The sequence below is a fragment of the Macaca fascicularis genome, chromosome 2, assembly GCF_037993035.2.
Source record: "Macaca fascicularis isolate 582-1 chromosome 2, T2T-MFA8v1.1".
Classification (NCBI taxonomy): domain Eukaryota; kingdom Metazoa; phylum Chordata; class Mammalia; order Primates; family Cercopithecidae; genus Macaca; species Macaca fascicularis.
The window spans coordinates 152,800,754-152,818,607 of NC_088376.1; the positions used below are offsets into that span (position 1 = coordinate 152,800,754).

General features: G+C 53.4%; 1 protein-coding gene and 1 non-coding gene across 20 annotated transcripts in view; both read right to left on the reverse strand.

Annotated features, from left to right (window-relative positions):
* Positions 1–17,854, reverse strand: part of GRIP2 (glutamate receptor interacting protein 2) — a 115,755-nt gene that overhangs the window by 41,005 nt on the left and 56,896 nt on the right. For 9 of the 19 annotated variants that reach the window (XM_065539040.2, XM_074033056.1, XM_065539036.2 and 6 more), the window contains exons 1-2: positions 9,528–9,601; positions 2,446–2,532 (exon numbers count right to left, since the gene is read on the reverse strand). The exons of 4 other annotated variants lie outside the window; for them this stretch is intronic. In XM_065539040.2, coding sequence (XP_065395112.1) covers positions 2,446–2,532; positions 9,528–9,567 — 127 coding nt within the window. In that variant the 5' untranslated portion in view covers positions 9,568–9,601. Of the gene's footprint in view, positions 1–2,445; positions 2,533–9,527; positions 9,602–17,854 lie in introns of those variants that run through there. 6 more of the 19 variants (XM_074033065.1, XM_074033064.1, XM_074033070.1 and 3 more) reach the window with 1 other exon arrangement.
* Positions 336–442, reverse strand: LOC123571954 (U6 spliceosomal RNA). Its single transcript, XR_006696312.1, has one exon. It is a non-coding gene; the product is annotated as a U6 spliceosomal RNA (small nuclear RNA).

Genomic DNA, 17,854 nt, shown 5'->3' on the forward strand with positions numbered 1-17,854 from the left:
TCAAATTTCATTTTCTAATTATTTGTTCCTGGTGTATAAATATACAGTTCATTTTATATTCTGAGCTTAAAAAATGTATTTTTAATTCTCGTGGGTATGTAGTAGGCGTATATATTTATGGGGTAGATGAGATATTTTGATACAGGTATGCACTCCCTAATAATCACGTCAAAGTAAATGGGGTATCCACCACCTCAAGCATTTATCCTTTGTGTTACAAACAATCCAATTAAACCCTTTTAGTTATTTTTAAATGTACAATTACATTATTATTGACTATCATCACCCTAGTGTGCTATCAAATACTAGGTCTTATTCATTCTATTTTTTTTTGTAAAAATATGGAACACTTCACAAATCTATGTGTCATTCTTGTATAGAGGCCATGCTAATCTTCTCTGTATCATTCCAATTTTAGTATCTGTGCTGCCTAAGCAAGCACATATTCTGAACTTTTAAATTCACGTATTAATTCTAAGTTTAGCCATACATTATTTTGGATTTTCTATACACATAATCATATCATCTGTGAAAATGACAGTTTGATTTCTTACTTTCTAAACTTTATGCCTTTCATTTTTCTTATTTGCCCTATTGGACTGGCCAGACCTTCCTTACAAAGTTGATGGGCTGATTACACAGACCATCTTATCTGCTTGATAGTCTCATTCACTTCATTTCTGATGCCCGAGGTTTTCCTTACTTTCCCGTGACTGCACCTGAGCATTTCAAAGGAGTTGGAAGCTGGAAGGTTGTCTGGTCACCTGCTGGGCCCCAGCCTCCCTGCGGCATCCCTCGTTTTGCACATACCTCATTTTGCGGGGCTCTGCCTGAGTTAAGGGCGGGGTTCGGCCTGATGGGATGTGTTCTGGTTTCTCCTCTATGTGCTGACAGACAGGGGAAGGAAACTCACAGATCCTGCAGCAGCCACGCCCTGTGCACACCACCACATTATCTCATTCCACCTCATTCACTTCTCACCGTGGTCTTGGGAGGAGGTAGGTGTTGCAATCACACCCATTTGACAGATGAGGAAACAGGCTCAGAAAAGGGAGGTCCTTGGCCAAAGCAGCGTCTACCAAGAGCTGGAACCAGACCCCAGGCCTGTTTGCGTATTCTACCCTGTGCTCGAGGCCCCATCGACCGGGTTATTTTTTTCATATTCCTCATCTAAGTCTCCTTTCTCAGTACTGGGCTGACACGGGCAAGAGCAGGTGCCAAAAAGAGAAGGGACGCATCATCAAGCTGGTGGGCTCCCTGCGCTGTCTCAGGGCTCAGCCCTCCCAGGCACCTTCTGCTTCTTCCTCAGGCCTCGCCTGAGCCTGCACATGCCCGCGCCTGCCCTTGAAGAAGGGCTCTCCTGCCACCCCAACCTCTGCGGCTCCAGCTTAGCCTAGTGTTAGCAGAAGAGGCTCGGGGGTCAGTCAGGCCTGAGTAGAGATCCTAGCTCTGCCATTCGCCAGCTGTGGGAACTTCGCTCTCCTCCTCCACCTCACACCCATGGAAAGTGAGACCTGACCCAGCGGCCCACGCGCCCTCCCATTCTCAGTGGCAGCGGGAGAAAGGAAGGGAGAAGGTTCAGTCTCCGCAGGTGGCAGAGCCACTTCCCCTACTCTGCTCCAGCCAGGTCTTTTTCATGAAGGGAGCGTCTGATTAGGGTTCAGCCAGAGTTGGCTGGGTCAGTCAGGGTATGAGTGGCCTGAGTCAAGGTCAGGACTCAGCCTGGGCCAGGGTGGGGGATCAGCCAGAACCGGGAACAGGGCTCAGTCTACGGGAGGTTTCTCAGCCTTAGCACTATGGGTGTTTTTTTGCCAGATGACTCCTTGCGGTGGGGGCTTCTCTTCTGCATTGCAGGAAGCTGAGCAGCATCCCTGGCCTCTAACCACCAGATGCCAGGAGCATCTGTGACCAACAAAAATGACTCCAAACACTGCCAAATGTTCTCTAGGGGAACCATATCGCCCCCAATTGAGAACCATTGCTCTATAGTCAGGAGGGGACTCAACCTGGGTCAGGGGCGGGGCTCAACCTGCTTTAGGGTAGGGGCTCAACCTGGGTCTGGGGCAGGCTCAGCCTGAGTTAAGGGCGGGGCTCAGGCTGAGTTGAGGGCGGGGCTCAGCCTGAGTTAAGGGCGGGGCTCAGCCTGAGTTAAGGGCGGGGCTCAGCCGGATTTAAGGGCTGGGCTCAGCCTGAGTTAAGGGCGAGGCTCAGCCTGAGTCAGACGTGGGGCTCAGCCTGAGTCAGACGTGGGGCTCAACCTGGTTCCTAGCCGGATCCTGCTGAGTCGAGGGCGGGGCTCAGCCTGGTTCCCGGGCGGATCCTGCTGAGTTGAGGGCGGGGCTCAGCCTGGTTCCGGGCCGGATCCTGCTGAGTTGAGGGCGGGGCTCAGCCTGAGTCAGTGTTTCTCCTCAATTTGGGCCTACGGAAGCCTGAGAGCGTTCCCACCTGCAGCTGTAACCGCTGAGAAAGGTCCCGGTCGCCAACTACTGTGCTCCGCCAGACCAGGGCTGGGCTCTCTTTGCTTGCCAGCAGCTGATAAATAACAAATCAAATAGCAGTTAAGCCAGGAATCATTTCCAGGTCCCCTGGGGTTGGGTCCTCAGCAGCTCCGCTCATCCCCCTTCCACCTATAGTTCACATCAGCCGCCAATAATTCAGGCAACACCCCATTAAGTATAATGCCTCCCATTACGGTTTCCTAATACGCACTTCATTTGGATTCAACAAGATGTTTCTGAGCTAATAAAATCAAAAAGACTGGGTTCTATCAACTGTGTGACAGTGAACGTCTCTGGTATTTCATGAGGGCAATTCTGGAATTAAAATATGTCTTATCCTGTGCAGATTAGATTCTGTCCCTGGAAAATCCCTCTCTCTCTCTAGCTGTCTTGGGAAGACCAGAGATAAGCTTGCTAGCTCCAGGTTTATGAACCCTAAGAGGAAAGTGGGGGAGAGAGAAGGATTATCTCTTAAGGAAAGGATAAGGAAGCCAAAATCCAAGTTCACCAAATTCAGAGCAGTGGAATCCCAGAGTGGATGTGGAGCTGTGAGCTCTAATTGTAAAAACAAGTCGGAAATTCAGACGGAGGAACAATGGCACCCCCAAAAGCTGGATGCTGAAGCACAGGGTGCCCAATGTTGGTTGGCGAAGGGGAGGACCCATGCCCTGGGTCTCTGTGGTGCCCTCCAAGTTTGTCTCTGACACTGCCTCTCTTCCCTCTCCTCAGCCCAATATTCAGATTTTGCTCCAGTGCACTACCAGGTGCCAAACTGGATTACAATGACACCTTAGGGACAGCAGAGGTGCAAGAGTCTGCTGGTCTCGACACTGAGTGGCCGCAACTCCCTTCCTGCTACAATTTTTGGCTGGTTTGGGGTTCAGGCTGTGAGCCATCTCTTTTCCCAGCTGTCAGAGACTTGACTGTGTGCTGCAAAACAAATCATACTACTGTGCGCAAAGAGTCAGTGGGCAGCAGGCGAGGTCTCGAGAGACTTCCCTAGGGAATGCATGTGCATCTCAGGGTGTGCCCTTGGTGGCCTCTTGTGGAAGTCAAGAAGTCATTCTTGATAGGCGAGTTGCCAGATAAGAGGCTTCTGAGCAGCCAAGATCCCCTGGCATAGTCAGAAAGGTGCCCGGAAGGAATGCTGCAGTGATTGCTGATGCCCGTTCAAAGGGGACATAGGGTTTCCCTTTCACGAACATCCTCAGATGGTAGGGAACTGAGGCAGCATCCAAACCAAGAATCAACATAGGGTTAGAATTACCAATTGGTTGCGTGACTCGAGCCGCCATTTCCCCCTCTGTAAAATGGGGGTGTCTCTCCCATGGCTGACTCCAGCTGGCCAGAGCTTGAAAAGTTGAGGGGATTACTTTATTTATAGAAAACCCCTTGGGGGTTCAGACCCCCTCCTCAGAGAACATGCTTGCTCTCCCACTCTCTCTTTTTTGTTCCAGGACCTGGTAATTATATGCTTAGAGATGAAGGCTTTTCAAAAACATCTTTCCCACCAATTTTCAGCTGGAAACGTGCATAAAAAACAGAGATATTTTTATCCATGTTTTTTTTTTTTCCCAGTCTCCTCCTTCCAGCAATGGGCAATTATGAGCTTTTGCCTTCAGTCAATCGTCCTGTAGGAACTCGCTTTGGAGGAAAATTCATTTCCGCAGTGGTGCCAGCCAGTCCCAGCAAATGTGGGGTGTGCAAGTCAGGGGAGGAGGAACAGAGGGAGAAACGTGCTTGGAGCTCAGACCTGTACACCTGGTACTCAGGCCCACGCTGCAGCCAGGGTGGGTGGGTGGGTGGGCTTTTTTTAATTTTATTTCTCTTGAAATCATGGCTAATTTGCCTTCATTATCTCCCTCTCTCTGGGGCCGCAGGGGACTATTGAGCTTTGACAAAGGAAAAAGGAAGTCAACTCCTTGCCAGGCTGCCTTCGCCAGAGTCCTGCCTAAGTGGGGTGGCCGGAAAGAAGCGCAGGGGAGTGGGCGGGACTATAAAGTCAGCCGGCTTTGACTGCTGCCCTGTTCTGCGAGCCTCCTGGAGGGAGGACACAGCACCTGAAAAGGGACCACTGAGAAAACAAAGGCCCAGAGGCTCCACTTGGGGCAAACAGGGCATGGTCTGCAGGGACAGTGGGCTGTCAGCCAGGACCATGCCAGCGCACAGGGACCCTGGGTGCTGAAGAGGACATGGGCGCTAAGCACTCCACCAAGTGACGGTCCAGCCTCGCCCCACTGTGGAGGGGATTGTTGATATGGTGGGAAGGGAGGCATGGGCTTTGGAGTCAGTCCAACTTGGGACTTTGATTCTAAATCGGCTGCCAACTGGCTAACGGATCTGGGACAAGTCACTTCTCTCAGAGCCTCAGACTTCTCCTCTGCAAAATGGGGGTACTGGTGCCCACCCATGGGTTGCTGGGAGGAACTGTGCACAGAAACCATAAAACATGGCAGTTCCCTTCCTGCCTGCTTCCCTCACCTTGTTGAAAAGTTTTCCTAGATCAATCATGACGACAGCTCCTAGTGATTAAGTGCCGGTTTCTGTGCTTCCTAAGCATGATCTCATTTAATCCTCACCACCTTTGAGGTGGTATAATCATGATTCTCATTTTACAGGTGAGGAAACTGAGGCACAGAGCGGTTAAGTGATATCCCATGATAAAGGGCAGGGCCAGGGTTTGAACCCAGGCCTACTGAGGCACAGAGAGGTCAAGGGAACTGCTCAGGGGCACAGAGCTTCTAAGTGGCAGAGCCAGGATTGAAGCCCAGGCCTTCTGGCTTCCTAAGGGGTCTGACCCTACCCTCTGGGCGCCTTCCTGCCTACTCCCCCATCCATGCAGGCCTGGAAGGTGCTGTGATGCCTGCAGCCCTAGGGATGTTCAGCTCCAGGCAGAGCCCCAGCTCCTTTGGGCATTCCTCCCTGGCCACTGAGGGCTGGAACAGGCCAAGGGCTCGATGGAGATGCCTCAAAGCCAGTTACAGGCTGACCTCTGAATGACAGTTCCAATCCCCACGGCTGACAAGCCTCCCAGGAAGCCCAGCTTCCATGGGGAGAGCAGCATAGAAAGATCAGATAAGCTCGGCAGAAGCACGTTTTTAAGGGAGACAAAAAGAAATGCATCAATAGATTTAAAAATTTGAAGCCTCATTCATTTGTTGCCAAGGATTGCAAGGAAAAAAACCAGAACTTTAATAAGTAGCACCCAGTGTTGGGCCCTTCCCTGGGCCAGGCCTGCTCTAAGCACTTTATGGATGCTAAGTCAGTTAATTGTCCTAAGAACCACAGGAGGGAGGCTCACCCATTGTCCCCAGTTTACAGATAGGGAGCCTGAGGCCCAGAGAAGCCACTGAGTTGGTGAGCTACAGAGGCACCTGGAACCCAGGGCTCCCTGACCTCACAACAGACCATGTCCTGAACCCTCAGCTCTGCTCTTTCCCTCCAAACAGGAGGGCAACAGACCTCAAATGAGAAGCATCAGGGCACTGGGAAGGCGACAGCTCCAGTACCCCAAGAGCCCCTGAGTTAGGGTTCAGGCACTCACAGGCTGGGTGCATCAGGGCTATCAGGACCCATGGCATCACCTGGAGAGGCCGCCACCCCCACAATCCTCCTCCACACAGGGGACTTCACCTCCTGATGCTCGCCCTGGCCGGCTCCACTCCAGCACACTGTGCATTTTCTCACTTAATCCTCATAACCACACTGCCACTTGGGCACTGTTATTCTCCCCATTTTACAGCTGGGAAAACTGAGGCACGGAGATGCCAAGTGACTTGTTCCTAGTTACACAGCCAGAAGTGACAAAGCTGAGATTTGACCCGATGGGCTCACCCCACCTTGGCAACTGCACTATAAATGGAGGTAAAGCCTTCCTGGCCTGGGCACATCTGTCCTTTCCACCCGAGGCCCACCAGACTCACACCCCCCTAGGGCCTTTGCACCGGCTGCTCCCTCTGCCCACAAAACTCTTCCCCAGACATCCACAAAACTCCCCTCTCAGCTCCTTCAGGAACTTGTAGAAATATCACCTCCTCAGGCAGGCCTTCCCCATCCTCCTGTTTGAAGTTACGCATGCACCCTGTACCTCCACACCTCCTCTCCGCTCCCCCCGTGCTTCGTGGTCCTCTGGGCAATCAACAGCATCTAACTATGACTGTTTCTACTTGGATGTCAGCTCCAGGGGGCCGGGCTTCTGTCTGTCCGCTCACTGCTGCATGCAGCACAGACAGTATTGTCTGGCATGTAGTACGTGCTCAGCAAATATTTTTAAAATTCAATTCCCATTTACAGATTAGGAGAATGAGAATCAAAGAGGTGGAATGAGTTTCTCAAGGTCAGAGACTAGGAAGAGACAGAGCCAGGATGCAAACTCAGGCGAAGGATTGCCCCATGGCCACCGCCCCTGCTGTGGAGTAGGAGGCCAGGCCTGCCCGAGGAGTCTCAGAGCCAAGGGGTAGGCCTGGTGAGGACTCCTCAGAGGACTGGGCAGCCCAGGGCACAGCAGGGGGACCTTCACACATGCACACCCACACCCACTGAGACTTCCCTGCCCCCAGCATGGCAGCAAGCGCCTGCTCAGACCTAGCAGGCCCGGAACAAACATGTCTTTGTGGCTGCGGAGTCAGGGCAGGCCTCCCATCCTTGAGGCAGGAGTGTGAACATGGAGAGGGACTTCCTGCCAAAATCTGTGTTCAGGCCTACTGTGTGCCCCAGCCCCAGCCAACTGAGTTAGGTCACAATCCCTTCCTGCCGGAGCTCTGGGGTTAGTGACAGGAAAACAAGACTCCCTGGAGTGAGACTGGACATGCCCAGGGTGTGGGGCCTGAGAAGGGACCCACCCAGAGCCCATCAGGAGCAGAGAAAGGACACAGGGCTGCCTGGTCCACAGAGCTCAGCTCCAATCCTGACACTCACTGAGGCACACTGTCAGTGGGCTGACTTCTCAGGGCTGCAGTCTTCTCTGCCAAATGTGGAGGTGTATGGAGTGGCCACCTGTTGGCTGCCCTCACCAGTTCCAGGGGAGGCCACATGACCAGGCCTGGCCAATCAGAGGCTCAGTGATCCATCAGAGGTGGGCGTGTGATACAAGTTGGACCAATGACAGCCGTTTCTGGGGCATTTGCTGGAACTACTGGAAATTGGCTCTCTTTCCTTAGGGATGGCTGAGCTGGTTGACCTTAAGTTTGAAGGTGCCAGGAACCCTCAAGGAAAGGAAACAGTCTGCCTGGAAATGAAGCTCACTAAAGTGAAGCAGAGCAAGCTACAAAGAGACCCAGAGTCCTAATGATGTTAATTCGGCATCTGGATCCCACTGTGCCTGAAGCTCCATCTTTATACTTTTTGAAAGAAGAGCCTTGGTGCTGATGCAAACTGAAGGAAGTGTGATCATGAGGTTCCGTGATCTGGGGAGGAGACCTAGGATGGGGGCCACGGTGGTGAGGGTAAAGGTCAAGTAAGTCATCAGAGAAAATGTCAGAGATATCAGGAAGGGCCTTGAATGCCAGGCTCAGAAGCTGAGCAGATTTGAGTTTTGGCAAGCTTCCTCCCATGGCAGCAAAGGGGTGGAGGCCAGGAGGCCAGGGAGGAGACTGGGCAAAGGCCCAGGTAGTTGATGCTGAGCCTGGGCCAAGATGGAGGTCATAGGCCCATGAGGAGGGGGAGACACCTCCCTGGCAGTGCCCCAGGTAAGGTCTCCAGGGCACTGCTGCCTTTGTGGCCCTGACCACAGCAGACCAAGGTGACCCCACTCACCTGGGACTTGGGTTGAAAGATCAGATGTGCCCAGGCCAAGAAGGCAGAGCCTCCGTTTACAGTGCAGTTGCCAAGGAGGGGTGGGCCCATCAGGTCAAATCCCAGCTTTGTCACTTCTGGCTATATAACCTTGAACAAGTCACTTAGCATCTCTCTGCCTCAGTTTTCCCAACTGTAAAATGGGAAGAATAACAGTACCCAAGTGGCAGTGTGGTTATGAGGATTAAATGAGAAAATGCACAGAAAGCTTAGAACAGAGCCTGGCCCAGAGGAAGCTCTCGACAACAGCTAGCTATTATGATTATTAGTGTTATTTTTTCTGGGTTGTTAAGGCTAGGTCCAGAGGTGACCTGGCTCTGCTCCTTGCCATGGGAAGGGAGGTGGGAATCCAAGTCCACTGGGCCCTCAGAAGCAGGGTTGGGGGCTCTGCTGTAAGAGTCACCTGGGTGTCAATCACAGCTCGGCCACCACTGCCCTCCCTGAGCCTTGGTTTCCTCCTCTGTCCACTGGGACCACAGTCTCTGCCCTTGGAGCTGTTGTGCAAAGATATGTTAAGAACGTGGGAAGAAACCAGTGAGGCAACCCCAGGGCAGTGAATGCAGTACGTTCTGGTCCGGGCTGCAAGCTCCCTCTTTGGGGGAATAAGGTGAGCCCAGGCTGAGGCTGGAGAGACAGATGGAAAAATCGTGTCTGTCCCTCTCTGGGTCCCAGCCTCAGCACACCCAGGAATGTGGCAGCTGTAATCCCCCATCCCACACATTCCCAGAGTCCCAGGGTCTCACCAGCCAGACCCCCAAGCCAGAGTTTCTTCTTCTGCTGAGGTCCAGCCTCCTGCCCACCTGTGCTGGCACAGGAACTCCTCACCACCACCTTGCCTGTGGGCCTTGGGCTCTCACCCCTCTGGGTCAGACACTCACTCCCACCAGGCAGCTGTGCAGATCCTGAGATTGGGCAAAAAGCTTTGCTCACACCCGGATGGGACCAGCCTTCCTCCTACAGGGCTGAGCGCTGCCCTCAGAACCTCGAGACCCGCCTGTTCTGCCTGCCTGTGCCGGACAGCCCTGGGGGAGGCTGAGCTATCCTACTGCAGGACAGTGGCCAGGGTCAGACATACAGCCCTAGCAAGTGTCCTGCCCCACCCTCCCCAAGCCCTGGGTTTCCAGGGAGTGGCAGTCCCGGGTCTCAGCCATCCAGTCCCCTCTCTCTGGGCAGCAGCTCCAGAGGGACCTATGTGTTCAGCCCCATCACTCTGCCCACAGACCCCCCATTACATACCCGCCTCTCCAGGGATCTCCCGGCTGAGCCCACACAGCATGTTCGCTATTGTCTCCCCTGCTGCCCACCAACTCCCTCGGGAGCCACGCTGCTCGGACCTCCCTTCCCTCCCCAGGGAGGGGCTGTGGGAGGGAAGCTCACAGCTCCCACTGGCTGGGCACCGAGTCCACCCACTGCAGCGGGCGGCTCTCTGCTTAAAGGGGACATGGCTGTTGTCAAGGCTGGCTCCAGGATAGGGTCCAACACGCCCCACCCCTGCAGCCTGGGTCTGGACAGGGCGTCTTTGAAGGTGGCAGTGCCTGGGGCTTCCTCCAGGGCTCTCAGGCAGAGAGAGAGCCTGCTCCTAACTTGCCCTGGGATTTTGGCAAACGACTGCCCCCCCAGGCATCAGTTTTTTCATCTGGAGACAGGGAACAGTGCTTTCCAAACTTTTTTTTCTTTTTTTCTACGTAGCAGATTCCAAGAGAATTTGCACAGAACCCCCAGACATAAGCTAGGTGAAGCACAGACTCTTTGACTGCATGAATAATGCCAGGGCATCTCTGCAGTTCTCAGCTTAGAAACCCTTGAGCTCAGAGACCCTCCAGGGCCCTCCCACCAATGTTCCAACTACCTCTCCTAGGTCTCAGTTTTCTCTTGGGTAAGATGAACCCAGTAGCCTGCCACATGGAGTGGCCACCCAGCTTTTTGTGAAGACCAAGTGAGCTGGGTGGAGGATCTGCCCGCCTCTGGGCTTGATAGGCAGGGCCAGCTGGTCACAGGCTCCGGCCACACCTGGCAGGCTCTGCCCCCTCCCAGACTCAGCTGGGCCTTAGCCTTGCACACTCCTGGGATTCCTCCACGTTGGTTCAGGACTGACCAGGCTGATCCTAATGGACACCTGAGGCTCCTCCTCTACCTGTCTGTGAGAAGGGGTGGCAGGCTGCACCCAATTTCCCCTGCTCTCCATCCCACCAGTGTGTGCTGGCACCAACTGAGGGTCAGGCACCAGGAAGGGTGGGGTGATGGTGACACAGGACACTGAATGGTGGGTGTCAACAACCTGTACAACTGCACAGTGCATTTGGCAAGAGAGAACCAGACAGACAAGGCCTGGCTCCCATGAAGTTCCTGGCCACATGGGAACACACGAGCCTCATATTTCTTCCATGTGTCCTGCAACTAGTGGGAGAGGGCTGCCCAGTAGTTAGGGACCCGAGGCTTCTTGTGGGCTCCCTCCAGAACAGTGACCCAGCATGGAATTTAGCCACAATTCCTGGGCCACCCCACACAGGCTCCTGCCAGTCCAACACTAGTGGCACCTTTAGAATAATCCAGGTTCTAAATCTGGGGCGGGGCTACTTGTGCCTTTGTATCTGCAAACTCAAGACCCTACCCTGTCGCCCACTTCCCATGGTGTCTTCCTCTTTGGGCAACTTGAGATCTGTTTCTAGGGGAAGGGTCCAGGTACCAAGCAAGTTTCCCTTGACCAGCAGTGATGCCAAGGTCTCCGCCACAGTGGGGGTAGTGAGGGTCAGGTTGCAGAGGGAAGACCTGAATTTAGTGGACATTTGCTGGATGACTCAAATCATGCAGGGAAGTGGGTACACACACTCAATGTGGTCACCGGTACCCTGGCAGTGGTCAGAGAGAGGCTCGCCATGAAGACCCTGACCTTCACCAGGGCACAGAGGCCACTTTGGAGCAGTCTTGGCTTCAACCAGGCAGGAAGGGGTGCATGTGAACTGCTCTAACAGACCCTCACCCCACTCGCCTCCATTCCCTCCATCTATAGCCTCTTCAGTCAGGGAGGACAGGCACGTGGCACCCAGGCCATTGGAGTTAGATCTGCCCCTTCTTTCTCCCTCTTTCTCTCTCTCTCTCTCTCTCTCTCTCTCTCTCTTTTTTTATTTTTCGAGACAGCGTCTTACTCTGTCACCTGGGCTGGAGTGCAGTGGTACAATCTCCACTCACTGCAACACACTGGCTGGGCTCAGATGATCCTCCCACTTCAGCCTCCCTAGTAGCTGGGACTACAGGCAGGTGCCATCATGCCTGGCTAAGTTTTACATTTTTTGTAGTGATGAGGTTTTCGCCATGTTGCCCATGCTGGTCTCAAACTCCTGTATCCGCTCCTTCTCAAAAAAAAAAAAAAAAAAAATTTGCTCCCCATACAGATGCATTTAAATGAGTGATTAAGATTGGTGATTGGAAGGCTTGCCACGTTTCTCTGCTCCTTCTCTTAAAAAAAAAAGTTGCTCTCCATACAGATGCATTTAAATGAGTGATTAAGATTGGCAATTGGAAGCCTTGCCAAGTTTCTGGCTCTCTCACTGCTCCTTTGGAGTTTACTTTTGTGGACCCCCAAGCTCCTGGAAAGGTCATGCCGTGGATTATGGGAGAGCTTCTGTGTGACGTTTCTCTGAATGCCTGCCATGCTATGCACTGTAGGACCAAGACAAGGAGGCAGATGGGAAACAGCATCTCCCCTTTGCCCTCTGTCCTCGACGACCGACTGAGCACGTTTTCATGTGATTTTATCCAAGTGCATGTTCAGAAGCAATTATTGGTGCATTTTGGAACAAGACAGAATTTAAATAAATAACTTGGCACAGAGAGGTTAAGCAACTTGCCCAAGGTCACCCAGCTGGTAAGGATGGAGCCAAGTTTCACACTCAGGAGGCCTGGCCCCAGCACTGCTATTCTTAATGGCACTGCTATGGGTTTTAGGATTTCAGGGATTTGTAAAAGCATCTGGGAGTGCAGAGGAAGAGGAATTAGCTCTGTCTGAGAGTCCACTGAGAAGGGTTTTTTTTGAACTGACTTTGAAGGATGGGAAGGAGTTTGTCAATGAAGGGAAAAGCCATTGCATGTGTGTGAGTCCATGGCCAAAAGAAGGAAACAGAGGTACGGCCAGGCCACGGGTGGTCTCGCTCCTCCAAGTGCGGTCTGAGGACCAGCAGCATCTGCATCACCTGGAGCTTGTCAGATACGCAGATACTCAGGCCCCACCCAGGCCTGCCAAATCAAAAGCTGCATATTAAGAGGGTCCTCAGGTGATGCATATGAAGTTTGAGAAGCGCTGTATTAAGGAGTTTGTCTTTCATCCTGCAGGAAATGGAGAGCTAAGGATGGCTGTAGTGCAGCGGGGCGAGACAGCTTTGTAAGAATCTCATACATGGAGTGCAGGCTGAGAGTAGGTGAGAGAAGGATTTCCGTCTGGGAGGCGGCCTAGGAATGAGCAGCAAGGGCTCCTTCTAGGACATGAGAGGAGGCAAAGCTGCTGCTTGATCACCCTCCAAAGACAATCCTTCTTGTCCAGTGCTGCCAACTTCAGGGAAGCAGAGGAAAAGGGGAACAGATTGCCTGGGCATGCAAGGTGGCTGGAAGCCAGGCCTGCCAAGCACCCAGGCCACCAGGGGCTCCTGAGGACAGCATCTGACTGCTTCATGTTTCAAATGCTGTGGGTGACACGTGAGGGGGACTGAGCAGCCCAGGGGAGATGGCAGGGCCACTGAGCTGGCAGGTAGCCCCTCTTTGGTCAGGAGGGGCCTGATACGTCCATGTCCCCAGGTTTGTAAGACAATTGGAAGATGGATTCCTGTGTGATCGGGGCACTTGTCCAAACCTCTCTGGACCTCAGCTTTCTTGGCTGTAGAATGAGAATAATGAAAACACCCGCCCCCTAGGGTTGGGAAGACCACGTATTAATGAAACAGGAAGCGTTCATCTACTCATTTGCCTGCCAAGAGTCTCAAACTAACGCCGCCAAACAGGCCAGAAACAGAATTTCAAGGGAGCTAAGCACATAGGTCAGACATGCGCAGGTTCGAATCCCAGCTCCACCACCCACAAGCTGTGTGACCCTGGGCAAGCCACATCTGTCTGAGATTCACCTTGCCCCTGTGAGGAGTGAGGGTCAGAGAGCTTGGAAGGGTTTTGCAAACTCACAGTCACCATATGCTCTTCCCAACGGAGGCCCAGGCCTGCAGGGCCCTCACATGGTCTCTCAGTGGGGCACCACTGGCACTAGAGTTGGGGCATTCTGCTGCGTGGGGCTGCCTCTCACCCTGCGGGTTCCTAGCATCCCTAGCCCCTCCCACCCAGAGGCTAGTGGCCACTGTGGTTGAGAACCAAGCTCATGCTGCACAGGTGGGAAAACTGAGACCCAGAGAGGGCCTTGTCAGGGGTGCCCCACCAGCACAGCGAGGGCCTGGACCCAGGCCTCTGTCCTTCATCTCAGACTCCAGGGCTGAGTCCGTCATAACACAGGCGAGCCTTGTCCTGAGCCCACCAGGGGCCCTGAGTGACAGCCGGAAATGAAGTCTGGGTGAGAGGGAGGCAGCAATGGCAATTCAAGGACAAGAGAGATAAATCTTTATTGCTCTGGGCTGTCAGTTGCTTCTTCCTCCCACCCTCCTCCCTCGACCCCAGGGCCGGGCCGGGACAATTGCTCCCTCCCTGCCTGGTCCTCTCAGAACCTGCATCTTGTTGTTAAACATTTCAGCCAGGTAGGCATTATTGTACCCATTTTATAGATGGGGAAACTGAGGCCCAGTCTGGGATTCCACCAGCCACAGGAGAGGGGCACGAGGTGACCCCCTCTTAGGGGGTGCTGTTTGGTCTTGTCCCCACTCTGTCTAAGGTATCCCACATCTCCCCAGCCCCCATGGCCCCTCACCTGACTTCAGGGAAGGCTGGAAGGAACTTCAGGGGTAGTGCCACCCAGCGGGCTGCCTGAAGCTGTGGGCCTCAGACCCACAGAGCCTGTCAGCCTACAGGAAAACACGCAAGGCCACAGGCCAAGGAGGCTCTGACAGCCGCAAGAGCAAAGCATGGCAGCCGTGTGGACAGACCCAGGAGAGGGGGTTTCCAGAATGTTGAGAAGAGCCGGCGTCAACATAACTGGAACAGAGACTCCATGCACCAGGCCTTGTGACCAGCATTTTGCACACATTTTCTCATTTCATCCCAGGAACATCTCCACTTCAGAGATGAGGAAGCCAGGGCCCAGAAAGGTGAAGTCACTTGCCCTTAGGCAAAATATCAGGGGGAGCCAGGGTTTGAACCGAGGCCTGCCTGATGGCATCCCCACCCAGTGGCCCTGAGAAATGCACACACCGAACCACTCTCCACAGCCCAGGCATGTGAACAGAGTCACGAAGCCCAGGGCAGCCAGCCAGATACAAACACATGTTCAGAGGAGCTGGGAACCCCTGACTGGGCAGGGTCAAGTCACCAGCAGGCCAGGGGCCTGGCCACGGATGGGACAGCTCCCAGGGGCTCCCTCTTGGGTTCCATGCTTCCCTTGACACCCACAATAGCTTCCCTCCTGGAGGAGAGGACATGGGACTACAACTGTGCAGTGGGCCTCTCTGAGCCTCAGGTTTCTCCTCTAAAATGTGGATGATGAAGTTGTCTGTACTGACAAGGTCTTTGCTGAGAAGCTCAGTGAATGAGCGAAACACCTAGAAAACTATAGCATGTGGGCACAGGGAGATGGCCAGCATGATCATGGCCCTGCCGTGTCTCTCTGGTCACTCATTCGCTCAGAGAATATCTACTAAGCACCTACTACTTTCCAGAGGTCAGCTGGGCCAGAGGTTTCAGCAGTGAACAGAGCAAGCAGACCCTCCCTTCTTAGAGCTTCTGGTCTAGGGAGGATCAGAGATCCAGCAAGAAAAACAGACAGACAGAAGGCATTTGAGATGGTCCTGAGAGCTGTGACAGACATAGTCACGATGTTGGCACAGAGAATACAAGGCAGGTGGTCAGGGAGAGCCTCTCAGAGTAGGCGACTTTTAAGTTGAGCCCCAGGTCTCCTTCACCAGCATCTTCACACCCCATAGGGACCTGTGGGTTGGGTCAAGGGAGGGGACTGCTCTGCAGTAACTGCCTGGAGCCGGATGAGAAGGCACAAAGGGAGGAGGAAGTTCCAGGTAGGCCGACCAAGCTTGGGTGCCAGGAGCAGCTGAGGGGCAGGTGCAGCTGAGGCACAGAGACAAGGTCAGCAGGGCCCAGGGAGAGGAGCTGGGATTCTGTTGAGTGTGAGGGGAGGGTTTTTGGCAGGGTCGTGGTGTGACCTAACTTCTGTTTTGCAATGGCAACTACCGGGAGTGGGCTGCAAGGGTCAGGATGGCACAGGGTGAGGGGTCTGGGGGAGGAAATGGACCAGGCACTTCAGAGGCAGGAGATCTGGAATCCAGGTCCCTTCTGCTCTGAGCCTCATTTCCTCTTCAGTTAAGCATCAAAGCTCCTCTAATGACAGCCAACAGGGCACGTCTGAGGAACGGCCAGGTGGAAGCGGTCAGAAAGCATGGAGTCAGGATGTATCTTGATGCAAAACAAGAAGAAAAAGAAAAATGGGCACCAGCTACAAACTGGCGAGGCACAGAGCGTGGAGGGCAAACAGCCCTAAGTTCATGCGGAGGTGTCCCAGCTAACTGTCACCAGAGAAGCGGAAACAGAAACAGCGAGCTCTCACTTGACTCTCCTCAAAATGGCAAATGCTAGAAATGCAGACAAAACCAAGTGCTGGTGAAGATGTGGGGAGACAGAGATGGAAAGTCACAGCACTGCTGGTGGGAGGTCAACTGAGGCAGCCACAGTGGCAGCACCTGGCAGTGCTAGGAGAAATTCCATGTCTGGCCACCTGTGTCCCAGCATCCTCACTCCTGAAGTTATTGCAGAGTAATTCTACCCCTACCCAGGTCCCTAAGGGGCATGAACTCTTGAGAATGTTGGTAAAGGTGACCTGGGACTCTATCCTAGGGTAGGGGACAGTTAACGTGGTGACTGCACACTGTGGAGTGTGACATAGCAGTTAGAAGTACAGCCACATGAATGGATCTTAGAAAACCTGGTGTCACATTAAAGAAAGAAAAGAGGGGAGAAAGGGAGGCAGGAAAGATGGAAAGGAAGGAAAGAAGAGAGACAGATGAGATCTACCCTGTGGTATCAGTTATGTATTGAAATGTGGTGTCATGATCTATTGAAAGCAGACACATAAAGCACTATCTATGCTGCAAGGGCACACACAGACTTAAATACCTATTTCACCTATTTCAAGTGCAAGTTTAGAGGGAAGTAATTTGGGGTGGCGATAGGGCATGAAGGAGAGGAAATAAGATAATACAGAGCCAGATCCGGCACTGGGATGGCCCAGAACGATGTGTGCTTTGAACTGAGAAATGTAGCTCGACCTTTGGAACTTAAAAATAAATAGGTGCCTCAGATGGCATGTTAGAAGTTGAAACTCTCTCCTGAGGATGCTGCTGGAAGAGTTCGGAGGGAGAGAGGGATAGGGTCAGCGAAGTGTCTTAGAAAACTGACTTGAATGGGTGCTCAAAACACTCCTGGGTGAGGGGTTGGGCCTTGCTGTCTGTCCACCCTCCCCATCCTCCTCCCCTCAGGGGCTACTCTGACTGTCCACCTGCCCTCTCTCTGCCTTCCTAACAGAAAGCAAAACATGGAAATAAATGGACAAAGCTATTGGGGCTCAGGTCCAGGAAAAAGCGGCATTAAGCATCTAATCTCAGGATGGCAGTGGCCCCTCCCTGCCCTGTCCTAGAGAAAGTCCCGCACTGGGACTCAAGAGACCCAAGTTCGAAGTCCAGCCACTGTTCACACAGGGCCTACTGTGGGCCAAGAACATTACACATGTTGAAATGTCAGCATCTCTTGTAAAAAGAACTACATCCAAAAAGGATCTGCTACAAACCCACCCAGACCAAAGCTGGCCACAGAGTCAGGGATGCTCAGAGGAGGAGTCCAGGAAAGCTGCTGGGTGGAGGCGGTGTCTGAGCCAAGCCTTGAGGGACAAAGAAACTCAACACTCAAAGGTAAGGTAGGCAGGGACTTCCAGGGAGAGGGCACAGCCTGGGCAGAGGGTGGGAAGTGGGAAGGAAAGGTACCAGCAAAAGGGTCCCCAAAGAGCAGGTGGCTGGCTAGGCACCCAGGGCCAGATTCTGCAGACACAGTTCTGAGGAGAAGAGAGGGCACTGAATCAGGGCATTCCTGGCACTGTGACCGGCCATGTGGATGACATTTAGGAAGGAGCAGGCTCTCCGGAGGCCCCTCCGGTGAAGACACAGAGAGCTTGTGCAGCTGTACACAGGCCAAGCCGTCAGGAGCAGTGCACGGGCCTCCGCACCCTGGAGTTGATGCAGCGACTCCCCCTTGTGGCTGGTAATCAAGGCATGAGGGTAGTGGACGAGGCTTCGGGAGGGGTGGGCACAGCTGTCATCCTGTGCCTGTGACCGGCTTTGGTCTCAGGGTCAGCCTGTGGCTAACACTGTGCCCGGAGTCCCACCACTCACCCATGGATGAAGCATGACCCTCCGTCCATA